The sequence below is a fragment of the Pan paniscus genome, chromosome 5 (assembly GCF_029289425.2).
Source record: "Pan paniscus chromosome 5, NHGRI_mPanPan1-v2.0_pri, whole genome shotgun sequence".
NCBI classification, from domain to species: Eukaryota; Metazoa; Chordata; class Mammalia; order Primates; family Hominidae; genus Pan; species Pan paniscus.
In genome coordinates, this window is record NC_073254.2 from 45,254,153 (window position 1) to 45,279,891 (window position 25,739).

The 25,739-nt window shown below is 48.3% G+C and overlaps 1 protein-coding gene and 1 pseudogene across 12 annotated transcripts; both read right to left on the reverse strand.

Annotated features, from left to right (window-relative positions):
* Positions 1-1,351: 1,351 nt before the first annotated feature.
* Positions 1,352-4,745, reverse strand: LOC129397941 (large ribosomal subunit protein uL30-like; annotated as a pseudogene).
* A 1,120-nt stretch (positions 4,746-5,865) lies between these two features.
* MDC1 (mediator of DNA damage checkpoint 1) lies at positions 5,866-24,282 on the reverse strand. Of its 12 annotated transcripts, none has more exons than XM_034961705.3 (15): positions 23,934-24,282; positions 21,715-21,853; positions 20,476-20,856; positions 20,321-20,390; positions 18,547-20,027; positions 18,336-18,395; positions 18,081-18,170; positions 14,238-15,029; positions 14,056-14,126; positions 9,683-12,775; positions 9,480-9,599; positions 9,166-9,348; positions 8,814-8,939; positions 8,615-8,725; positions 5,866-6,695 (listed from the first exon to the last, which is right to left on the reverse strand). In XM_034961705.3, the coding sequence occupies exons 2-15, from the start codon at positions 21,848-21,850 to the stop codon at positions 6,528-6,530; spliced, it is 6,882 nt and encodes a 2,293-aa protein (XP_034817596.2). In that variant the 5' UTR covers positions 21,851-21,853; positions 23,934-24,282; the 3' UTR covers positions 5,866-6,527. The 12 variants fall into 12 exon arrangements, with proteins under 12 accessions (XP_034817596.2, XP_063460850.1, XP_034817595.2 ...); XM_063604780.1 differs by having other exon boundaries at positions 23,938-24,133; XM_034961704.3 differs by having other exon boundaries at positions 18,081-18,173; positions 23,938-24,132.
* Between the last annotated feature and the right edge of the window lie 1,457 nt (positions 24,283-25,739).

The window sequence follows — 25,739 nt, forward strand, 5'->3', positions numbered from 1 at the left end:
AATGCTTGGCAAATCTCATGCTATTTCTACTACACCAAAGTTTTCCAAACTTAAGTATTACTTACATGCAGAAAAGTGTACATAAGTAATCAACTATTTTTTTAAAAATTGAAATTCATGCAACATAAAATTAACCTTTTTTTTTTGAGTTGCGGTCCAGGCTGGAGTGCAGTGGTATGATCACAGCTCACTGCAACCTCGAACTTCTGGGCAAATGGTCCTCTTGCCTCAGCCTCCTGAGTAGTTGGGACTACAGGCATGCGCCACCACATTCAGCTAACTTTTTATTTTTTGTAGTGATGGGGTCTCACTATGATGCCCAGGTTGGTCTCAAACTCCTTGGCTCAAGTGATCCTGCTGCCTTAGCCTCCCAGGGTGCCACCATGCCTTGCCTAACCACTTTATTTTATTTATTTATTTATTTATTTTTGAGACAGAGTTTTGCTCTTATTGCCCAGGCTGGAGTGCAATGGCGTGATCTTGGCTCACTGCAACCTCCGCCTCTTGGGTTCATGTGATTCTCCTGCTTCAGCCTCCCAAGTAGCTGGGATTACAGGTGCCCACCACCACATCTGGCTAATTTTTGTATTTTTAATAGAGATAGGGTTTCACCATGTTGGCCAGGCTAGTCTCAATCAAACTCCTGACCTCAGGTGATCCACCCACCTTGGCCTCCCACAGTGCTGGGATTACAGGCGTGAGCCACCACACCCGGCCTAGCCTAACCACTTTAAAGAGAATAATATAATAGTATTTAGTACATTAGTACATTAGTAATAGGTACAACCACCACCTCTATCTAGTTTCAAAACATTTTTCTTTTTTTGAGATGGAGCTTTGCTCTTATTGCCCATGCTGGAGTGTAATGGCTGATCTCCGCTCACTGCAACCTCTGCCACCCAGGTTCAAGCAATTCTCCTGCTCAGCCTCCCAAGTAGCTGGGATTACAGGCATGTGCCACCACGCCTGGCTAACTTTGTATTTTTAGTAGTGACAGGGTTTCACCATGTTGGTCCAGCTAGTCTCAAACTCCTGACCTCAAGTGATCCACCTACCCCAGCCTCCCAAAGTGCTGGGATTACAGGCATGAGCCACCACGCTGGGCCTTCAAAACATTTTCATCACCCCCAAATAAAACTCCATACCCATGAAGTTACTCCCCATTTTCTCATCTCCCCCACCCCACAGCCACTAGCAACCACAAATCTGCTCTTGTTCTCTATGGGTTCACCTATTCTGGATATTCCTTACATGTGTAATCACATAATATGTGTTCTGTTTCTGGCTTTCCTTCACTTAGCAAAATATTTTGATATTCATCCTCAAAATATTGTAGCATATATCAGTATTTCATCCTTTTCTATGGTTGAATAATATTTGATTATATGGGTATATCACAATTGTTTATCCACTCATTTGCTGATGAATATTTGTGTTGTTTCCACCTTTTTGGCTATTGTAAAAAGTGCTGATATGAACACTCATGTACAAGAATTTGTTTGAATAACTGTTTTCCTTTTTTTTTTTTTTTTTGGAGACAGAGTCGTGCTCTGTTACCCAGGCTGGAATGTAGTTGCACAATCATGGCTCATTGCAGCCTCGACCTCCTCCCACCTCAGCATTCCAAGTAGCTGGGATTACAGGCATGTGCCACCACACCTGGCTAAATTTTTTTTTTTTTTTTTGAGAGAGAGTCTTTCTCTGTCACCCAGGCTGGAGTGCAGTGGCATGATCTCAGCTCACTGCAACCTCTGCTTCCCGGGTTCAAGTGATTCTGCAGCCTCAGCCTCCCCAGTAGCTGGGATTACAGCCACATGCCACCATGCCCAGCTAATTTTATTATTATTATTATTATTATTTTTTGAGACAGAGTCTCCCTCTATAGCCAGGCTGGAGTGCAGTGGCATGATCTTGGCTCACTGCAAACTCTGACTCTCTGGTTCAAGTGATTCTTCTGCCTCAGCCTCACGAGTAGCTGGGACTACAGGCGCACGCCACCACGCCCAGCTAATTTTTGTATTTTTAGTAGAGAGGGGGTTTCACCATGTTCGACAGGATGGTCTTGATCTCCTGACCTCATGATCCACCCGCCTCAGCCTCCCAAAGTGTTGGGATTACAGGCGTGAGCCACCAGGCCCAGTTAATTTTTTTTTTTTTTAGACGGAGTTTTGTTCTTGTTGCAATGGCATGATCTTGGCTCACCACAATCTCCGCCTCCCAGGTTCAAGCGATTCTCCTGCCTCAGCCTCCGGAGTAGCTGGGATTACCAGCATGCACCACCACGCCCAGCTAATTTTGTATTTTTTAGTAGAGACGGGGTTTCTCCATGTTGGTCAGGCTGGTATCGAACTCCTGACCTCAGGTGATCCAACCACCTTCGGCCTCCCAAAATGCTGGGATTACAGGCATGAGCCACCACACCCGGCTAATTTTTGTATTTTTTAGTAGAGATGGGGTTTTGCCATGTTGGCCAGGCTCGTCTTGAACTCCTGACCTCAGGTGATCTACCTACCTTGCCTCCCAAAGTGCTAGGATTATAGGCGTGAGCCACCGCACCTAGCCCATTTTTGTATTTTTTGTAGTGACAGGGTTTTGCCATGTTGCCCAGACTGGTTGCCTGTGAAGTCCTGGGCTCATGCAATTCTCCCACTTTGGCCTCCCAAACTGCTGGGATTACAGGCATAAGCCACCCCACCCAGCCTGGACACCTGATTTAAATTCTTTTGGGTGTACACCTAGGAGCAGAATTGCTGGACTGTTCGGTAATTCTGTATTTAACTTTCTTTTTTTTCCTCCAATTTGAGAGCAGGTACTGCTTAAGTGCTTAGATTAGAAAAACAATCACAGTAGACACCTTAGCTCATTCTTCTAATAAGTCTGTTGATCCGGTTCTCCCTGTTGCCAGCATGTCCACTTTCTACAAAATGGGTGGTCTTTTTCTTTATTCTACCTTGTGGAGAGGATAATTTGAAGGGCTACAGGAAGTTATTTGCTTCTTTGAAGCATTTTCCAACAGCATAGATCTCAAGAATCAGATCCTCCATGCAGGTGATGCCATATTTACCAAGAGATAAAGCAATCCAAGTGTCATCTGTCAAAGCAATTTGCTTCTTATTGATTTTTGCCATAAACATGCTGGTAGATTAGTTCATTTACTGACTTCAGCTTTGGGTACCCCCATGCCATATATGGTTCTACAATCCTCAGCATGTTCATTGAAGCCTTGTTGAGCTTCACAAAGGTTCCATTGAAGATTTAACAAAGGCGAAGAAGCTGCAACACCTTTCGGACCTTTGGGTTCACACCACTGATACCTCTGATCCTGATGACAAACGGCAATTTGGGTTTTGCAGGTACATAGAAGTTGCCAGCTTTTCTGGCCATCCTAGCCATTCGAATTTCAGTTCTGTACACCTGCCTATATTCCTTGTGATAGTGCTTCACTTTTTCATAGATAAGCTTCCTCCTTGCCTTTTGAATCATCTTTTGGGCAAATTTCTTTCTCGGGCCTTTGATCTTCAGCTCTGGGAAATTCCTTCGCTTTTTAAGGGTTTCTGGCATAGCAAGAACCTCCTTCTTTTTCTCTCTTTTTTTTTTTTTTAAGACGGGGTCTTGCTCTGTCTCCCATGATGGAGTGCAATGGTGCGATCTCGACTCAATGCAACCTCCCCCTCCTGCATTCAAGCAATTCTCCTGCCTCAGCCTCCTGAGTAGCTGGGATCACAGGGGCCGGCCACCATGCCCGGCTAATTTTGTTTTGTATTTTTAGTAGAGACGGGGTTTTGTCATGTTGGCCAGCCTGGTCTTGAACTCCTGACCTCAGGTGACCTGCCCACCTCGGCCTCCCAAAGTGTTGGGATTACAGGTGTGAGCCACTGTACCCCGGCCCTCTCCTTCTTACCTACAACACTCTACATGAGGGTTCCAGCCAGAAAAGAGGCTACTTTTTTTTTTTTTTTTTTTTTTTTTTTTTTTGAGAGGGAGTCTCGCTCTGTCACCAGGCTGGAGTACAGTGGAGCAGTCTTGGCTCACTGCAACCTCCGCCTCCCGGGTTCAAGCGATTCTCCTGCCTCAACCTCCCAAGTAGCTGGGACTACAGGCGCCTGCCACCACGCCTAGCTAATTTTTTGTATTTTTAGTAGAGACGGGGTTTCTCCATGTTAGCCAGGATGGTCTCAATCTCCTGATCTTGTGATCTGCCCACCTCAGCCTCCCAAAGTGCTAGGATTACAGGGGTGAGCCACCACGCCTGGCCTTTTTTTTTTTTAGATGGAGTCTTGTTCTGTTGCCCAGGCTGGAGTGCAGTGGCGCGATCTCAGCTCACTGCAACCTCCACTTCCCGGGTTCCAGCAATTCTTCTGCCTCAGCCTCCCAAGTAGCTGGGATTGCAGGCACATGCCACCACGCCCGGCTAATTTTTGTATTTTAAGTAGAGACAGGATTTCACCATGTTGGCCAGGCTGGTCTCTAACTCCTGACCTCAGGTGATCCACCTGTCTTGACTTCCCAAAGTGCTGGGATTATAGGCATGAGCTGCCGTGACTGGCCTTTTATTTTTTTGAGACAAGGTCTCACTCTGTTGCCCAGGCTGAAGTGCAGTGGCTCGTGTCCACCCACTGCAGCCTTGACCTCCTGGGCTCAAACGATTTTCCTCTTAGCCTCCCAAGTAGCTGGGACCATAGGTGTGTGCCACCATGCCCAGTGAATTTTTGTATTTTTGGTAGAGACGAGGTTTTGTCATGTTGCCCGGCTGGCCGTGAACTTCTGAGCTCAAGTGATCTGCCAGCCTTGGCCTCCAAAGTGCTGGGATTACATGTGTGAGCCACTGTGCCCATCCATATGTTTAACTTTTTGAGGAACCATCAAACTGTTTACCGCAGAGGCTGAACCATTTAACATTCCTACCAGCAATGTATAAGGATTCTAATTTCTCCACATCCTTGTAATCAACCAACTTTTAAAATTTAAATCTGGCTGGGCACGGTGGCTCAAGCCTGTAATCCCAGCACTTTTGGAGGCTGAGGTGGGTGGATCACTTGAGGTCACGAGTTAGAGACCAGCTTGGGCAACATGACAAAACCTCGTCTCTACAAAAAATACAAAATTCACCGGGCATGGTTGCACACACCTATGGTCCCAGCTACTTGGGAGGCTGAGAGGAAAATCGTTTGAGCCCAGGAGGTCAAGGCTGCAGTAAGCCGACATCGAGCCACGCACTTCAGCCTGGGCAACAGAGTGACACCTTGACTCAAAAAGATAAAAGGCCAGTCATGGCGGCTCATGCCTGTTATCCCAGCACTTTGGGAAGTCAAGACAGGTGGATCACCTGAGGTCAGGAGTTCGAGACCAGCCTGGCCAACATGGTGAAACCCCGTCTCTACTACAAATACAAAAATTAGCCGGGTGTGGTGGCATGTGCCTGTAATCCCAGCTACTCGGGAGGCTGAGGTGGGTGGATCACTTGAGGTCAGAAGTTAGAGACCAGCCTGGGCAACATGACAAAACCTCATCTCTACCAAAAATACAAAAATTTAGTAGAGCCCCGTCTCTACTAAACAATAAAAAAAAAAAAAATTAGCCAGGCATGGCGGTGTGTGCCTGCAGTCCTAGCTACTCAGGAGGCTGAGGTGGGAGTATTGCTTGAACTGGGAGGTGGAGGTTGCAGTGAGCCGAGATGGTGCCACTGCACTCCAGCCTAGGTGACAGAAATGAGACCCTGTCTCAAGAAAAAAAAAAAAACCTTAAGAAATGTCATACAAATTGTCCTAAATAGAAGATAATGATGAATTAAATACAAGTCTATGACTTTTTTTTTTTAAGTTTGTGTCTTGAGACCTAGACATTTTTAAAAACTACACTACACCATAAGGCACAGAGTGAATATTTATTTATCACAGAGGTCAAGCCGAAGCTCTAATTTTATAAATCCTGGAAAAGCTGGCCAGAAAAGTACAGAGACTTGCCCAAAGTCAAAGCTAAAGATGCTTCCAGAGGCCAGGAGAGAAGAAAATGTTTCAGTAGCACTCCATAACTGGACCCTCAAATCTACTCACTCCAAGCATCCCTTCAAGTTCCTGACCCCAAAGTAAGAATCTCAGTAAGAAAACAATAGAGATGGTTTCCAAATAGGAGGTAGGACACCATGAGTGGCATCGAGCAATAACTGCAACAGTCTGGCTAAAGATAGCTGCCACTTATGACATCTGAGCATGAAACTAGCTAATTTTAAAATGGCCATTTAATACATGCATGTAAGAAATCTTGTATCCCCTAAATCTATACAAATAAAAAACTATAAATACAAATAAAATAAAATGGCCATTAAAAAAACAAACAAACAAACAAACAAAAAACAACCTGTGGCTTCCAAATCCCTTATCTTTTCATTTATTCATAAAGATTTCTGGTCCCACCCATGTTCCAGGACAAGTTGTATCAATATACCCCAATCCTTTCTAACGCCCTGAGTTCTTTCTTCCACATATCTTCTAATTCGTGGTCTGGGAGGGAAAAGGGTAGTGGAGTTCTCAGGTGGATGACGTCTCCAAAGGGGAGAGGACAAAGGCCTCTGGCTTGGCTTCCTGCTTCAGCACTCCAGTCAGCAGGAACTCAGGCGAGAGGAGGGGCAGCCCAACCCGTAGTGGAATGGAGCAATGAGGGAAGTCCTGAGGGCATGTGATCACAACTCTCTGAGGCTGGGGAAGACAGAGCAAAGACAAAATCAGGTGAAAAAGAATCCTAGAAATGGGTTCAGGACCCACTAACCAGTCTTAGCATCACTAAAATAATACCTCCTAATATGAAGCCAAGTGAAGCACACCGCACACTGTCTATGAAATACTCTTGCTAGGCCGGGCGCAGTGGCTCATGCCTGTAATTACACAGCACTTTGGGAGGCTGAGGCGGGTGGATCACGAGGTCAGGAGATCAAGACCACGGTGAAACCCTGTCTCTACTAAAAATACAAAAAAAAAATTAGCCGGGCGCGCTGACAGGTGCCTGTCGTCCCAGCTACTCGGGAGGCTGGGGCAGGAGAATGGCGTGAAAACCCAGGAGGTGGAGCTTGCAGTGAGCCGAGATCGCGCCACTGCACTCCAGCCTGGGCTACAGAGCAAGACTCCATCTCAAAAGAAAAAAAAAAAAGAAATACTCTTGCTAGAGGCCAGGCACAGTGGCTCACGCCTATAATCCCAGCACTTTGGGAGGCCGAGGTGGGTGGATCACGAGGTCAAGAGATCGAGACCATCCTGGCCAACATGGTGAAACCCCGTCTTTAGTAAAAATAAAAAAATTAGCTGGGCGTGGTGGTGTGCGCCTGTAGTCCCAGCTACTCGGGAGGTTGAGGCATGAGAACCGCTTGAACCCGGGAGACGGAGGTTGCAGTGAGCCAAGACTGCTCCACTGTACTCCAGCCTGGCGACAGAGTGAGACTGTCTCAAAAAAAAAAAAAAAAAGAAAAAAAAAGAAATACTTTTGCTAGAAAGATGAACCTGAATTTATTCAAGCTTTTACAATTATCTGCAATTTCCAGGAAATATGGAGTACAGAGGAACAAGATAAATTATATGACAAGGAGGCAAACCCAAAATTCCAGACTGAGGAACATTCTAAAGGACAAGTGACCCAGCTTCTGCAGGAAATTGATGGCATAAAAAAAGCTGGGTGGGTTAAGGGATGCTCTAGAGTAAAGATAATTAAGAAGATAATAGGTGTGGCAGTATGTGGACCTTATTTGAATCCTGATTTGAACAACTGTATAGAGACATTTTTCAGACAATGGGAGAAATTTTATTAATGGAGTGTGAGCAAATGACCAATAAACTACTGTTAATTTTGCTTAGGATCAATAATGGCATTGTGATTATGAAATAAAATGTACGTATTTCTTAGAGATATATATTTAAGTATGTAGGAAGAAATAATATAATATTGGCAGTTTGCTTTAAAATATTTCAGCAAAGAAAGAGAAAGGAAAAAAAGAAAGAATAAAGAAAAATAAAAATAAATGAAATACTTCAGCAAAGAAAATCAAAGGAAAAAGCCGGGCGCGGTGGCTCACGCCTGTAATCCCAGCACTTTGAGAGGCCGAGGCGGGCAGATCATGACCTCAGGAGATCAAGACCATCCTGGCTAACACAGTGAAACCCCGTCTCTACTAAAAATACAAAAGAATTAGCCGGGCATGGTGGCGGGCACCTGTAGTCCCAGCTACTCGGGAGGCTGAGGCAGGAGAATGGCGTGAACCCAGGAGGTGGAGATTGTAGTGAGCCGAGATTGTGCCAATGCACTCCAGCCTGAGAGTGAGACTCCATCTCAAAAAAAAAAAAAAAAAAAAAAAAAAAAGAAAATCAAAGGAAAAAAGAGATAGATGGAGCAAATGTAGCATAATCTAAATTAAGCTGCTGCTGAATCTTGGTGATTGTTATATGGGGGTATCAGCAGATCTGTCCCCTCATTCCTATCCCTTTCTATACCATAGGTCTTTTCCCCCACCCTCTCACTACTTTATATTCCTTTCTGAACCTCCATTTTTTCCCCTCCAATCTTTGCCATTCCAGCCACCTCTTTAACTGCCACTGCCACCTCACCCAGACCCAGAACATCCTAAGCATACCTTATAGGACCGAGGCATGCTGGGTAGGTATGTGCCTCCACAGCAGCTAATGATCTCTCCCATCTGAGGTGGTGGTGGCTGGACTCCAGGGGTCACATAGATCTCATAGCCCTAAGAGAAAGAAATGATGGAGATGGTATTGTAGATTGGGAAGCACTGGAGGGAGGGCTGAAGCACAGGTTAAAAGATAGCCTCTCACCTCTAGCAGCCTTCGCTCCCGAGCCCTGCTCAGTGCGTCTTGAAGGCTAAAGCCAAAGTTCTTCTCTTGCTCAGGGTCGGTCACCACATATTCATCCGGGGGTAAGAAGAAACCAGCCTTGTGGGACTAAGGACGGCAGCAGTCAGCATCAAAGCTCAGCCCAGCCCCTCACTCAGCTCTGCTGCCTAGCATTTAGAGAGAGCTCACAAAATGTCTTTTAAATCAATGCAGGCTTCTGGCTCACCAATGCCCCTGTCTTCCTGTAACGCCTCTTCCCTTCCACCACTTTCTAGGGCACTATATGAGCAGTCTTGCCACTATATTGGTCTGTCATCATCCCTTGGCCTCTCACCTGATGCAGCCAGTCCAGGGACAGAATGGGGATTCCCCGCCCCAGGGCACACAGGAACTTGACTGTCCGGCGGATGCGATCAGTGACCAGGTGGGAAGCCTCTGCCGCTGAACCAGCCAGACTTCCCCCCAGTGCCAGCACAGCCCGCTCTCCCCGAGCATCCACCACTCCTGTGAAGAGCACCTGTGGAAGGGTTGACCTGAGGTGGTTACGGCAACCCATGCCATCAGCACCCATCTCTACAATCCTCTAGGTCTCCTTGCATCCTCCCCTCATCTCTGTCTCCCACAAAGTCCCATGCCTTTGTCTCTTACTTTGGGGGCTGTTGATTCTTGGTTAAGTTTGGTCCGTCGGAGGCTGCGGCTTGGTATTCTGTTGGGCTCCTCCTCTGCCTGGTCTCTCTTTCTCTTGCCTGGTTTTGGAGTCACGACATCCTGAGATTGAGAAAAATCTTGGTGGGAGTTTCAGAGCCCTGAAGTCATTTTTCCCAGCTTTGTGGTCCCAACCCTCTCCTCACCTCTTCCTTCCCTGGCTTCTCTGCAGTATCTTCTTCCTCTTCCTTGATAATCACTGTCTTCTGGGAGACTTCCCCTCTTTGGGGCTGTTTTTGATGTGGTGGTGAATCCATGGTAGCTAAAGACCTCTTGCGGCTTTGAGAGGCCTTAGGCTGGAGCTCCGGGGTGAACCTAGATCTACCTGCTGGTTCCACCTTTTGGATCTGGGAGGCATGAATTGGTGTCTCAAGAAGCTGGGGAGAGGCAGGCTCAGGAATGGCTGTAAGGGATTCAGCTGCTCTCACTGCTCCCCATCTTTGGTTCCTTGAGGCCTGGGATTTAGGTTCCAAGGGTGCAGAGCAAGGCTTATGGTCAATGGGAGCTGCGAGGGAGCCAGGGTTTCCAGGGGCTCTCTGCCTCTTGATGCAACTGGGTTGAGTAATAGGCTCAGGGGAAATAGGCTGGTCTGTGGTGACAGGAGATTGGAATTCAGGGGTGGTAGGAACCGGCATAGCTCTTACTGTGGAAGACCTCAGTGTTTTGCTCTGACCACCCTGAGCTATGGCCTCAGGGGTGACGGACTGGTCTGTGGGGGTAAAAGGCTCAAGATCAGAGGCTGCTGGTTCAACTGGTTTGGGAGTCTTGACAGAGGACCTATTTGTCTTTCTCCTAGTGGCCCTAGATGTGAGCTTGGGGGTGACAGGCTGGTCTGTGGAGGTGGTAGGATGGGGCTCAGGGGCTGTGGGGACAACTGGCTCAGGGGTCTTGACAGAGGACCTATTTGTCCTGCACCTAGTGGCCCGAGATGTGGGCTCAGGGGTGACAAGCTGGTTTCTGGAGGTGGAAGGCTGAAGCTCAGGGGCTATAGGGACAATTGATTCAGGGGTCTTGACAGAGGACCTATTTGTCCTGCCCCTAGTGGCCTGAGATGTGGGCTCAGGGGTGACAGGTTGGTCTGTGGAGGTGGAAGGCTGGAGCTCAGGGGCTGTGGGCACAACTGTTTCAGGGGTCTTGACAGAGGACCGATTTTTTCTTCCCCTAGTGGTCCGAGATGTGGGCTCAGAGGTGACAGGCTGGTCTGTGGAGGCGGAAGCCTGTAGCTCAGGGGCTGTGGGGACAACTGTTTCAGGGGTCTTGACAGAGGATCTATCTGTTCTTCCCCTAGTAACCTGAGACGTAGGCTCAGGGGTAACAGGCTGGTCTGTGGAGGTGGAAGGCTGGAGCTCAGGGGCTGTGGGGACAACTGTTTCAGGGGTCTTCACAGAGGACCTATTTGTCCTGCCCCTGGTGGCCTGAGATGTGGGCTCAGGAGTGACAGGTTGGTCTGTGGAAGTGGAAGGCTCGAGCTTAGGGGCTGTGGGGACAAGTGTTTCAGGGGTCTTGCCAGAGGATCTATTTTTTCTTCCCCTAGTAGCCCGAGATGTGGGCTCAGGGGTGACAGGCTGCTCTGTGGAGGTGGAAGGTGGGAGCTCAGGGGCTATAGGGACAGTTGATTCAGGGTTCTTCACAGAGGACATATTTGTCCTGCTCCTAGTGGTCCGAGATGTGGGCTTAGGGGTGACAGCTTGGTCTGTGGAGGTGGAAAGCTGGAGCTCAGGGGCTGTGGGGACAACTGTTTCAGGGGTCTTCACAGAGGACCTATTTGTCCTGCCCCTGGTGGCCTGAGATGTGGGCTCAGGAGTGACAGGTTGGTCTGTGGAAGTGGAAGGCTCGAGCTTAGGGGCTGTGGGGACAAGTGTTTCAGGGGTCTTGCCAGAGGATCTATTTTTTCTTCCCCTAGTAGCCCGAGATGTGGGCTCAGGGGTGACAGGCTGCTCTGTGGAGGTGGAAGGTGGGAGCTCAGGGGCTATAGGGACAGTTGATTCAGGGTTCTTGACAGAGGACATATTTGTCCTGCTCCTAGTGGTCCGAGATGTGGGCTTAGGGGTGACAGCTTGGTCTGTGGAGGTGGAAAGCTGGAGCTCAGGGGCTGTGGGGACAACTGTTTCAGGGGTCTTCACAGAGGACCTATTTGTCCTGCCCCTGGTGGCCTGAGATGTGGGCTCAGGAGTGACAGGTTGGTCTGTGGAAGTGGAAGGCTCGAGCTTAGGGGCTGTGGGGACAAGTGTTTCAGGGGTCTTGCCAGAGGATCTATTTTTTCTTCCCCTAGTAGCCCGAGATGTGGGCTCAGGGGTGACAGGCTGCTCTGTGGAGGTGGAAGGTGGGAGCTCAGGGGCTATAGGGACAGTTGATTCAGGGTTCTTGACAGAGGACATATTTGTCCTGCTCCTAGTGGTCCGAGATGTGGGCTTGGGGGTGACAGGTTGGTCTGTGGAGGTGGAAGGCTGGAGCTCAGGGGCTGTAGGGACAACTGGTTCAGGGGTCTTGACAGAGGATCTATTTTTTCTTCCCCTAGTAGCCTGATATGTGGGCTCAGAAGTGACAGGCTGGTCTGTGGAGGTGGAAGGCTGGAGCTCAGGGGCTGTGGGGACAACTGGTTCAGGGGTCTTGACAGAGGATCTATTTTTTCTTCCCCTAGTAGCATGAGATGTGGGTTCAGAGGTGACAGGTCGGTCGGTGGAGGTGGAAGGCTGGAGCTCAAGGGCTGTGGGCACAACTGTTTCAGGGGTCTTGACAGAGGATCTACTTTTTCTTCCCCTAGTAACCTGAGATGTGGGCTCAGAGGTGACAGGCTGGTCTGTGGAGGTGCAAGGCTGGAGCTCAGGGGCTGTGGGGACAACTGGTTCAGGGGTCTTGACAGAGGACCTATTTGTCCTGCTCCTAGTGGCCTGAGATGTGGGCTTGGGAGTGACTGGCTGGGCTGTGGAGGTGGAAGGGTGGGGCTCAGGGGCAGCAGAGGTAGCTGGAAAGGTTGTCATTCTGGAGGACTTCCGAGTTCTAATTTTAGGCTTTGGGTGGAAAGGCTCCAGCTCTGAGGACAAGGGAGCCTCTGGAGCTTCCTGACTCCCATCTTGCCTGGTCTTACGAACGGTTGGCTTGATAGAAGGTAAAAGGGGAGAAAGAAGGGGTGGAGGTGCAAGATGTTTCTGGCTCTGAGAGTTAAGGGGCTTTTGGGGTGGGGCTGGGGCTTCAGGCACTGTAGGAGGCAGACAAGCATCTGGAGATTCCTGATCGCCCTAGGGAGAAACAGAAGGAAGTGAGGGGGAGAAGGTGGAGAAAAGAGATAGAACTTGGATACTGTTCTTGATACTTGTTTATGGTTAGATAGGCTTACTAGATTTCCACCGGGCGTGGTGGCTCACGGCTATAATCCCAGCACTTTGGGAGGCCGAGGCGGGCGGATCACGAGGTCAGGAGTTCAAGACCAGCCTGGCCAACATAGTGAAACCCCGTCTCTACTAAAAATACAAAAAAAAAGGCCGGGCACGGTGGCTGATGCCTGTAATCCCAGCACTTTGGGAGGCCGAGGCGGGTGGATCACAAGGTCAGGAAACCGAGACCATCCTGGCTAACACGGTGAAACCCCGTCTCTACTAAAAAATACAAAAAATTAGCCGGGCGTGGTGGCGGGCGCCTGTAGTCCCAGCTACTTGGAAGGCTGAGGCAGGAGAACGGCGTGAACTCGGGAGGCGGAGCTTGCAGTGAGCCGAGATGGCGCCACTGCACTCCAGCCTGGGGGACAGAGCAAGACTCTGTCTCAAAAAAAAAAAAAAAAGAAAAAAAATTAGGTGTGTTGGCAGGCGCCTGTAGTCCCAGCTACCTGGGAGGCTGAGGGAGGAGAATCGCTTGAACCCGGGAGGCAGAGGTTGCAGTGAGCCAAGATCGCGCCACTGCACTCCAGCCTGGGTGACAGAGTGAGACTGTCTCAAAAAAAACAAAAAAATACACAAAAATTAGCCAGGTGACATGCGCCTGTAGTCCCAGCTACTTGGGAGGCTGCGGCAGGAAAATTGTTTGAACCCAAGAGACGGAGGTTACAGTAAGCCGAGATCACGCCACTGCACACTCCAGCCTGGGTGACAAAGACAGACTCTGTCTCAAAAAAGAACAAAAACAAAAAATATGCTCACTGGATTTTCCTTTCTGTCTATGATCTCTCCTCCATTAGACTGGGATCTACCTGGGAAGCTACCTTTTTCCCACAGACCTGTCTCCATAATGCTACTATAGTGTTCTCCACACGTGGATGATGGTAACGAAAAGGATGGCTGGGGCAAAGAAAGAAGAAACACGAAGGGTCTTTCTTTTGAGTCAGGTAGGAGATACAACTTAGGAAACAGATATGGAAAACAACGGGTGCCGAGGATAAAGGAATAGAAGCCAATCAAGGCGTGACAAAAATGGAAGAAAACTGAATAATGAGAAAGGAATAGATTAAAGTGAGGCTAGGTGAAAGAGCATTGGAGAAGATACAGAGATGACTTGTGGAATAGGAGGTAGAAAAAGTAGCTCTCACCCTGGAAACCTTCTCAGCAGCTCTGATCCTGGAAGCCTTCTCAGCAGGTGGCATCTTGCAATTCAGGAGGCCTAGACAGAAAGTAAACACAAAGGTGGCTGAGTTCCAAGCAGCTGGTTGCCCAGGGGTTGATTATCACGAGGCCTGTGTATCACCTTGGGTTCCCCTCTGCCTTCACTTACCTTTCTGATGCCTCCTGGGGCTCACTGGGGATCCCCTTCCACCTGACTGGCTCCCAGAAGTTACGGGGGCTGAGGTAGGTCCCGGAAGGTCCCCCGCCTCCACCCCAGGCTCTGGTATTGGGCTGGAGGCCTGCCCTTTCTGGTCCTGGCTCCCTCCCTCTGGCTGCCCTCTCTGTGTATCTCTCTCCAGGATCACTTTGGGCACCTTCTCTTCTAACTCGGCTGGATCGCACTCTCTGTTTGCTACTGGTCTCTCTACTTCTCTCTCAAATGCTTTGCTTGGAAGGGTCTGCTTCTGTACTTGTTTCTCTTGTATTTCCTCAGATGTCTCAATTTCTACCTTCAAACTCTCCCTATCTCTTTCAGGACTTGCACTTTTCCCATTTTTGTCAGATTCTTGTCTCTGGGTGTCTCTAGCTAACAACTGTTTTTGTTCTCTGTCCTGTTTCCCCTTGGTTAATTCTTCCTCTCCTGTCACATCTGTCTGTCTTTCTGGTAGCAGTTTCTCAGTTTCTCTCTCCAATGGCCCTCTCTCAGGGCCCACCCTCTCTGCTGTTTCTTTTGGTATACCCATGACTTTATCCACAGTCTGCCTCCCTCTGCCTTGAATCCCCATTGGCTCTGTGTGAACTGGGCTCTCTGGATGTTGGTCTCCTGGTATTGCCCTAGGTGGAGACAGGCAAGGTCCATAGGCCTCAAGGTGGGTGTCAAAAGGCTGGGTCTCAGAGTCCTCAGACTCTCTCAGACAGAATGGCTGTGTAGCCAGGACCTCCCATGGTTCATCTAGGGTACCTGGAAGGGGAGGAAGGAAGAGAGAGAGAGGGAGAGGGGGAGAGGGAGAGAGAAGAGGGAGAGGAAGAGGGAAAGGGAAGTACAGGTTGACATAATAAATATGATGAGAAAGGATTTAGATAAACTCATGAATAATAAATCTGAACAGGTTATTAAAGGAAAGCTGGGAATAAGGGTGGTAGTTATAACATTTAATGTTTGTCTCAAAAAGGTCATAGCCTTGAGCGGGCATGGTGGCTCAGACATGTAATCCCAGGACTTTGGGAGGCCAAGACATGAGGATTGCTTGAGGCCAGGAGTTTGAGACTAGCCTGGACAACATGGCAAAACCCCATCTCTACAAAAAATACAAAAAAATTAGGTGTGGGGGTGGGGACCTGTAGTCCCGTAGTCTCAGCTACCCGGGAGGCTGAGGTAGGAGAACTACCTGAACCCCAAAGGTCAAGACTGTAGTGAGCTGTGATCATACCACTGCACTTCAGCCTGAGTGACAGAGACTCTGTCTCAAAAAAAAAAAAAAAAAAAAACCCAAGAGAAAAAGAAAAACATCATAGCCTAATATGAGTTCCCTGAATAGTCTACCACTGCATTCCAGCCTGAGTGACAGAGACCCTGTCTCAAAAAAAGAAAGAAAGAAAGAAAGAAAAACATCATAGCCTAATAAGAGAGTTCCCTGAATAGTCTCTCTCTCTCAAGACAGTTTCACTCTGTCACCCAGGCTGGAGTGCAGTGGCATGATGTTGGCTCACTGCAACTCCCAACTGCTGGGCTCAGGAGATCCTCCCACCTCAGCCTCCCAAGTAGCTGGGACTACGGCATGTGCCAAAGTGCCCGGCTAATTTTTTGTATTTGTTGTAGAGATGGGGTTTGGTCTTGAACTCTTAGACTCAAGTGATCCGCCCACATTGGCCTCCCAAAGTGCTGGGATTACAGGTGTGAGCCACCATGCTTGGCTGGAATTTCCTTCTTTTTAAAGGCTGAATAGTATTCCACTGTGTATATATACCACATTTTCTTTTTTCTTCATTGACACATAATAATTGTACATATTTATGGGGTACCTGTGCTATTTTGACTCATGCATACAATGTACAATGATAAAACCAAGATAATTGGGATATCCACTATCTCAAACATTTATCATTTCTTTGTCTTGGAAACATATCAAATCTCTTCTAGCTATTTTGAAATACACAATAAATTATTAACTATAGTAACACTACTGTGGAACTGAACACTAGAACTTATTCATTCAATCTGACTGGATTTTTGTATTCATTAACCAACCTCTTTATGCATTCTGTCCCTCTACCCTTCCTAGCCTTTGGTAACCACCATTCTACTCTCTACTTCCATGAGATCCATGTTTTTAGCTCCCACATGAGTGAGCATACAATATTTGCCTTTCTGTGCTGACTTATTTCACTTAACATAATGTCCTCAGGGTTCATCCGTGTTGCTGCAGATGACAGGATTTCATTCTCTTCTGTGGCTGAATACTGTTCCACTGTGTATATATACACATTTTCTTTTTTTTTTAGATTGAGTCTTGCTCTGTCGCCCAGTCTGGAGTGCAGTGGCATGACCTCAGCTCACTGCAACCTCTGCGTCTTAGGCAGCAATCCTCCCATCTTAGCCTCCCGAGTAGCTAAGACTACAGGTGCATGCCACCATGCCCAGCTAAATTTTGTATTTTGAGCCACTGCACCCAGCCTATATACACATTTTCTTTTTTTTTTATTATTAGAGATGAAGTCTCACTCTATTGCCCATGTTGGAGTGCAGTGGTGTGACCTTGGCTCACTGCAACCTCTGCCTCCGGGGTTCAAATGAGTCTCCTGCTTCAGTCTCCCGAGTAGCTGGGACTACAGGCACCTGCCACCATGCCCAGCTAATTTTTGTATTTTTAGTAGAGACAGGGTTTCACCATGTTGGCCAGGCTGGTCTCAAACTCCTGACCTCATGTGATCCACCCACTTCGGCTTCCCAAAGTGCTGGGATTACAGGCATGAGGCACTGTGCCCGGCCTACATTTTCTTTTCTTTCGTTTTTTTGAGACAGAGTTTCACTCTTGTTGCCCAGGCCGGAGTGCGATGGCACGATCTCAGCTCACTGCAACCTCCGCCTCCTGGGTTCAAGGGATTCTCCTGACTCAGTCTCCTGAGTAGCTGGGATTACAGGCATGCACCACCACACCCGGCTAATTTTGTATTTTTAGTAGAGACGGGGTTTCTCCATGTTGGTCAGGCTGGTCTCAAACTCCCGATCTCAGGTGATCTGCCTGCCTTGGCCTCCCAAAGTGTTGGGATTAGAGGTGTGAGCCACTGTGCCCGACCCCGGCCTACATTTTCTTTATCCATTCATCTGTTGATGGACATTTAGTTTGATTTCATATCTTGCCTATTGTGAACAGTGCTGCAATAGTGTGTGTGTTTTTTTTCAAGAGACATTGGGGGTGGGGGTTGAGGGATGGGCTATTGCCCAGGCTGGGCTCAACTGATCTTCCCATCCTGGCCTCCCATGTAACTGGGACTACAGGTGCTCACTACTATGCTGGGCTAATTTTTTCATTTTTGTGGAGACCAGGTCTCTCTCTGTTGCCCAGGCCAGTCCCTAAATATTTTCAACCTGCAGCTGGTTGAATTCACGGACGCAAACTCGCATACACAGAGGGCTCACTGTAATCAGAGTATGAAAGAAACATGTAGGAAGGCAAATCAAGAAAGAACGCAGGCCGGGCGCAGTGGCTTACGCCTGCAATTCCAGCATTTTGGGAGGCCGAGGCAGGCAGATCACTTGAGGTCGGGAGTTCGTGACCAGCCTGGCCAACATGGTGAAACCCTGTCTCTACTAAACATACAAAAAATTAGCCAGGCATGGTCATGGACAGCTGTAATCCCAGCTACCTGGGAAGCTGAAGGAAGAGAAACCGCCTGGGAGGCGGAGGTTACAGTGAGCCGAGACTGCACCACTGTAATCCAGCCTGAGTGACAGAGGAAAAAAAAGAGAATGCAGAATTGGGGACACAGAGGAGGGAAGAGTTTCTTGTACCTGTTGTCTGGAAGCTGCAATGGGAAGGGCCAAGCTCTTGGGGTGGAGTCAACATGAAGGCCTGGGTAGGTTCATCCTCCATGCTCTGGACTGCTGTACAGGAAAAGATGGCCTAAGTTCATCTCCTCCATACTACTGTAGGGTCCCATTCCTGGTCTCCTACCCTACCCATACTAGCCTTTACCCTTCAAGGACCACCAGTCTAATCTCCCAGCTCCCACTGGTACAGGATTCAAGTAACACAGAAGTCCTCACCTTCCAGGCCCTGATTCTCCAGAAAGCACTGGGTAGCTTGTAGGTCCAGATCTTCAGAATCTGGTCGGGGAGGAATATAAGACAGATAGTTTAAAATAAAAATCATACCTGACACTAAACTCCTTAAATAATCTCTACCTTTCTCTCCCCAACCCCAGCTGTTAGAACCCTGGTTGATTTCAGAGGTCAAGGAAGGAAGGCCAGCACTTACCACCATAGTTGTCTTCAGAGTCCTTGGTCCCACCCACATGTTGTTCTCTCTCCCTTCCTGTGGGGACCTGGGCTCCCTCTCTCTGTGGCTGGGTGGATTCCCCTAGAGTGTCTGTGTCCACCACCAGATCTGTGAGGTTCTCTCTTGAGATAGGGAGGTCCTGCTCCACTTGTGCCACAGGTGGCCCACCCTGGGCCCCCACCTCATGAGCTCTCTCCTGCTTAAGAACAGCTGCAGCCCACTCTGCCCCAGCATCCCCTTCTGCTGGAAGCTGGCTCTTTCTTACATCTGCAACTGCTGAGGCTGCTAAGGAGGTGTCCTCCTCTGCATCTGTTTCACAGTCCCCATGCAGAGGCCAGGCTTCCTCTAGAGATACCACAAGCAGCTTTGCTGGTCCCCCAACTGCTTTCACATCTGTTTGATTTGTCCCCTCCACAGACACCTGATGCTTCTTTATATGTATAATGGCTGACCCTGGCGGGACTTCCTTCTCCACTTGTGTGTTGATGTCCACTGTGGTGGAGGCTTGGCTTCTCTCCAGGTGGATCCCAGGTGAGCTCTTATCTGCTTCCACACTGTCATCACTGTCCCCAAAAGGAGGTTGGTCCTTTTCTGAATGTGCTCTAACAAGGGCTCTAATCTTTGTGTGATCCTTGAGGACAGCTTCTCTATTTTCCACTGGGAGCTCTTCCTCCTCCACGTCTGTGTCACTGTCTCTCTCAGTGGTGGTTTGGCTTCGCTGCAGAAGGACCACACGTTGGGGCATGTCCTCTTCTGCATCTCTGTTCCATATAGCAGGTTGGCTCTCTTTCAGATGTGCCAAAGTCAGCGCTGCTGAGACTTCTTCCTCGTCATCTGTATCGCTGTTGATAACCATGGAAGCTTGGCTTTTCTCCAGAGGGACAGCCTGTGGGGCCTTGCCTTCTTCCACATCTGTATCACTACCAGCCTGGCTCTCCTGCAGATGGGCCAGGCCTGGTGCTCCAGGACCCCTTGTACCTACTCCATGGAAGATCTTCCTCTTCTTCATAGGAATGACAACTGGGGTTGCTGGGATCCTCTCTTCTTCCGCATCAGTGTCGCTGTTGATGAAGCCAAAAGGCTGAGCCCTTTCCAAATGGACCTCAGCTGGCCTTCCAGGAGGCCTGCTGTCATCATCCACATCTGTGTCGCTGTCCTCTCCAGGAGGTTGGCTCCTCTCCAGAATCACCCCAGCTGGAACCACCCCATTCTCTGCACCCCTCTTGACTTTTGTATCATCGTCCCTCTCCTTCACTAAAGGCTGATCCTTTTCAAGCTGGATTTCAGTTACAACTTCAGCTTCAGACTGCTTTGCCTCTACAGTGGCACCTCTTCTGGCAGCTGAGGAGGCCTCCTCTGTGGCTGGTTGCTGACCTTCTTCCACATCTGTGTCACTGTTCAAATTGAAGGCAAAAGGCGGCCCAAGGCCGCCCAGGACAGGGGAATGCCCCTCTTCATCACTGTGAAGGGAAGAAAAGAGAGTCTATAGAATTTATTTCCCTGGAAGGGATACCGCAACTCAACTGTGAGCTCCTTGAGGGGAGACACAAGGTAGCATATTTCTTCTTCTGTTTCCAATTTGTTTTCCACTTGGCACATCAGATGTGCTCCATAAAAATTCAGCTGAGTGAATGAATATGTATGGTTCCCCAGCCCCAACTCTCATGATAATCATCTCTTTTAGAGATTGATCCTCCAGCCCCTGGTTCTTCCTCATTTTGAAGACTCAGGTGTCTGACTCTTTGGCACTCACCTCTCTGGAACTATCAAAGAGGAAGATGTGGTCCTTGATTTTTTTACCATACGCCTTTCAGAAAGAAAATCTGTCAAGAACAGAAAGGAATGAGTTGACAATTGTACACTCACTATTCCTGTCTCCTCATTCTCCCTGCCAATATACAAACTTACCTACTTCCTCCTCCGAGTCCTCAGCCAACAGAAGCCTCTGGGGTTGAGTTCCTCCCTGTACCCTGGGTGTCTCTTCTACTGTCAGAGGGCCCCGGGAGACAAAGGGCAGAGAGACATCCAGGCGATGGTACTGGCAGAGCAAGTCAGCAAAGAGAATCAATTCCTGGTCCCTCAGACGGTGACTCACCCCAGGGCTCAAAACCTTAGGAGGTCTCAGGATTTGAGTACCATTAAGGCTCCCACAGTCTCGGAGGATAGGTGCCTTGTCCCAGGCTAAGATTTCAATCTCTGCATGTTGTTTGGAGATAGATGGAAAGGGCAGGGCCACAGAGCAGTCAGGCATTCGGCCTACCACATTCTTCCCGAGGTGTAGTGGGAAATCTAAGAATTAGAGAGGTAGGTAAGCTCCAAGATCAGAGTCCTGGCCTGTCATTAGGAAAAAGTGCCTATTAGGTACTCTACTACTCACTCAAGGCCTCCATATGCATTAGAAAAATAAAAGGCCCTAGGACATCTAGGCACTGAAAGAGTATATGCGATACCCCATCCATCCACAATGGATGTTTTTTTACTGTTATAAAATACACATAACACAAAATGTATCACCTTAATAATTTTAAGTGTATAGTTCAGTGGCATTAAGTGCATTCACACTGTTGTGCAATCATCACTACCATCCATCTCCAGAGCACACAATTGGATTTTATTTGATTTTTTTTTTTTTTTTTGAGACAGGGTCTCATTCTGTCACCCAGGCTAGAATGCAGTGTCATGATCATAGATCAGTGCAATCTTGAACTCTTGGGTTCAAGTGATCATCCTGGCTCAGCCTCCCAAGTAGGTGGGACTGCAGATGTGAAATGAACCACCACACCTGGCTAATTTTTAAATTTTTCGTAGAGACAGGGTTTTGCTATGCTACCCAGGCTGGTCTCTAACTCCTAGTCTCAAGTGATCCTTCTGCCTTGGCCTCTCAAAGCACGGGAATTACAGGTGTGAGTCACTGCATCCAGCTTCATTTCAATCTCTTAATTTTCTTTTATCAAAGTAAAATCACTTCCAGTGAGTCCAGGGTAGTAGTCTGCAACTATCAACTCAATCGGCCCCATCTCTTCCATTCATGAAAAAAAAAAATTCACATCTCATTGAAACATACATAAGCTTCTTGCAACCCTCCAAATACCTTACCACAAAAATAAAAGATCTATATCAATACTTGAACATCCAATACCCTCTGACCTTTTTCTGGTCCATGGGCACCACTAAAGATATGTAGCCGCCCTACTGGCTCCACGTTACACCTCAAGGATTCACTGGATTGCTCTGTCTCCTCCTCTTCTTCAACATCCCAGTCAATAGCCTGGGTGTCCTCCATGATCTGGGAAGGATACACATTATCAATTATCCTCATTATTGGTTCACACAAACAGCATCAGAGTTATCAGACTGAAAACTAGGGGGTAAACTGGATCATTATGAACGTTGATGCTTCTCTTTCCACCAATCTTTCTGTTGTTAACCTTCTGAAGCACTTAAAACATTTTTTTTCTTTTTTGTGATGGAGTCTCGTTCTGCTCCCCAGGCTGGTGTGCAGTGGTAAGATCTTGGGCCCACGGCAACCTCTGCCTCCCGGGTTTCAAGCAATTCTCTCACCTCAGCCTCCCAAGTAGCTGAGATTACAGGCACCTGCCACCATGCCTGGCTAATTTTTGTATTTTTAGAAGAGATGGGGTTTTGCCATATTGGCCAGGGTGGACTCGAACTCTTGACCTTGGGTGATCTGCCCACCTTGGCCTCCCAAAGTGCTGGGATTACAGGCGTGAGCCACTGCGCCCCGTTGTTTTTCTTTCTTTTTTAGCCCATGCTTTTTATACTTTTACCAGACCACCTCAGTATGATCAGATGCAACTGCAAAAAATGATAATAAAAGATGACATATATAGAAGCTTCCTATGTGTCAAGCACTGTTCTAATTACTTTATATCGACTCTGACTCATTTAATCTTCACAAGAACCTTGTAAAGTAGTATTACTATCTTCCATTTCTTCAGATAAAGAAACTGCAACATAGCTGGGTTAAGATTTTCAGATCTCCTTGAAACATACATAAGCATATATAAGGTTAAGACTTGCCCCAAATCACTCAGATGTCTCTCCTCTAAAATCTTGATGGTTTTTCGTGCACACAGAATAAAATCTAAACTCCTTAGCGAGACCCTCCATGATCTGAACTTCACATCTTGTAACGCCTACCCCTCGCCCGCAAAAGCCTATGGTTCAGCCAGACATTTTCCCCAGTCTTCGAACACACTGTTCTTGTCTTCCCACATCTTCATGCCTTAGCCCAATTCCTTGGCTTTTTCCCACCTAGTTTTCTGGTCCAACTTCTACCATCCTTTAAGATTCAGTTCAAATGTCACTTTCTTTCTTTCTTTCTTTCTTTTTTTTTGAGATGGAATCTCGCTCTGTCGTCCAGGCTGGAGTGCAGTGGTGCTATCTTGGCTCACTGCAACCTCTGCCTCCAGGCTTCAAGCGATTCTCCTGCCTCAGCCAGCCGAGCAGCTGGGATTACAGGCGCCCGGCATCACGCCTGGCTAATTTTTGTATTTTTAGTAGAGACGGGGTTTCACCACGGTCTCGAGCTCCTGACCTCAGGTGATCCGCCCACCTTGGCCACCCAAAGTGTTGGGATTACAGCAGTGAGCAACCGCGCCCGGCCTCAAATGTCACTTTCTCAGCAAACCCTTTCCTGGCGTGTTCCCTGCCTTCTCGTGTTCCTGGTGTATCCTGCCTGTTCCACAGTGGTCAATGGATTTGTGCTTACTCTAAGATTTCTCGCTATATTGTAACCATTACTTTCCATTTCTGCCTTCACACCCACCCACCTCCAGGACTGGATTAGGGGAACTGTGTCTTTCCCCTAGGGTCCATCATATTCATTCAATGGTTATGGTATATCTAGTGCTGTTTGAAGTATTCGGTATACATCTGTGAACCAAACACGAAATCGACCCTGCCCTCGGGAAGGCTCATCACCGAGCCTACTGATGAAGGAACAAATGAGATGGAAAGAAAATAGCATAAATGGAATTCACCTGAAAATATGCCACTCTAGAGGGAAACTGTTGACAGGTAGGGAAAGTAGGATGCCCCATGGATAAAGTGTCAACTCCGTCTTTATGACAGGCCAACTCAGCGGGTGCCCACCACGCTTGGCTCCAATTCAAAGAGCCACCATCTTTGGTCCCCACCTCAGTGGGTTCCCTTGTGGCCCAACGTCTCCCTGTGTCTTCATACCTAAACTCGGAGCGGGGCGCCAGGTAAGGATGAGTATTACAGTCCGAGAAGCGAACTTCCAAGTCACCTCCGCCCAGTCGCACCCAAGGTACGCCCCTCCCGCCTTCTGGGGGAACCAAGATGGCTCCCGGGGAGCCGTGGGCCAGGCCCCTAGAACTCACCTACTTTAAGTCCCCGCGCGCGCCACCAGTAACGGTCGCGACCCGGGTGGAGCGACTGCGTGTGCCGAAAAAGAGCTTATTTGCTGATTGGCTTCTGCCGCTGTCTTTCACAACCGCAGCCAGTCGAGCGGAGGCACACCCAAAGCCCCGCCCCCTTACAGTTCAAATAGGTGGTGTCTCCCAGGCTGCTGAGATCAGTTAATGAGACGGTAATTGAAGGCCGCCGTGCGCCAACAGAATAATGCACGTCGATTGGGCAGCTCCTAGGGACAACCCACTACCGCTTGCCCGCCCACCACCCACTTCCCGCGCAGTTCCAAACCGCGACCAGAGAGTCTGGCGCCAGCTGCCGGCAACGGATAGAGGGGCTGTGTCATAGACGTCCGACGTGTCTGGTATGGCCAGAGCGCCTTTCCTCGGTCCTCCTAGACATGGTGTCCGCTGACTCATGAGAAATGAAAGTGGGTTGCGCGTTGCAGTCGTGGCTGGAGGCTGCAGTTTGGAGAACAGCCCGTAGGCGTGGCATTTCACTCCTTGTTGCATTGGAATTTCATTTCCTTTTGATTTGGTTTGTAGTAGAAGTAATATCTTTCTTCCTGGGAATACATATCTGACGGACATTTTGAGGTCATTTTCTTAAATCCAAGATCCTAAAGATCTGTAGTCGAACAGAGAAAACTGGTTTGCTCTCTGTCTTAAAGGCTGTCCCCACCTTTCGAGGGGCGAGGGAAGGATCATAAAATCATTTATTTTTATTTTTTAATTAACTAATTTATCTATTTTTTGAGATGGAGTTTTGCTCTTGTTGCCCAGGCTGGAGTGCAATGGCGCGATCTCGACTCACCGCAACCTCCGCCTCCCAGATTCAAGCGATTCTCCTGCCTCAGCCTCCCAAGTAGCTGGGATTACAGGCATGCGCCACCACGCCCAGCTTATTTTTGTATTTTTAGTAGAGACGTGGTTTCTCCATGTTGGTCAGGCTGGTCTCGAACTTCTGACCTCAGGTGATCCGCCCGCCTCGGCCTCTCAAAGTGGTGGGATTACAGGCGTAAGCCACCGCGTGCGGCCATTTATATTTTATTTTTTGAGACGGACTTTCGCTCTTGTTGCCTAGGCTGGAGTGCAATGGCGCGATCTCGACTCACCGCAACCTCCGCCTTCTGGGTTCAAGCAATTCTCCTGTCTCAGCCTCCCGAGTAGCTGGGATTACAGGCATGCGCTACCACGCCCGGCTAATTTTGTATTTTTAGTAGAGACGGGGTTTCTCCATGTTGGTAAGTCTGGTCTCAAACTCCGGACCTCAGGTGATTCTCCCGCCTGGGCCTCCCAATGTGCTGGGATTACAGGCGTGAGCCACTGCGCCCGGCCTATTTTATCTCACAATAAGACATGAAGAAAATGGTAACTATAACACTTGCATAATTCATAAAGTCCTTTCTGTTGGTTATCTCAATTCTGTGCACAACAGTCAAATAAGCAGATTTTACAAACGAGGAGCTGGAGCCCTGCAAAGTTAAAGGACTTTCCTAGGATCCTACAGCTAATATAGAGACAAATTGAAACAAGTTATCTGATTGTGTATTTTGAGTTATTTCTACTCCCACAAAATGACTGTGTTCATTTCCCTAAAACGTAAAGCATTATATTTTAAGTGGGTAGAGAAGGCTTACACAAGTTGATGTTCCCTCATTTAGAAGGCAACTTAGAAATACATTGATCTGCCCAGCGCAGTGGCTCACGCCTGTAATCCCAGCACTTTGGGAGGCAAAGGCGGGCGAATCACGAGGTGAGGAGATCGAGACCATC

Excerpts from the sequence above, each read along its gene's own strand:
- MDC1 (XM_034961704.3), bottom strand. The coding sequence starts at position 21,850 with ATGGAGGACACCCAGGCTATTGACTGGGATGTTGAAGAAGAGGAGGAG. Across the intron at positions 18,396-18,546 it reads CTCTGAAGACAACTATGGTG|ATTCTGAAGATCTGGACCTA; the intron begins GTAAGTGCTGGC and ends CTCCCCGACCAG. Across the intron at positions 18,174-18,335 it reads GGAGAATCAGGGCCTGGAAG|CAGTCCAGAGCATGGAGGAT; the intron begins GTGAGGACTTCT and ends TTTCCTGTACAG.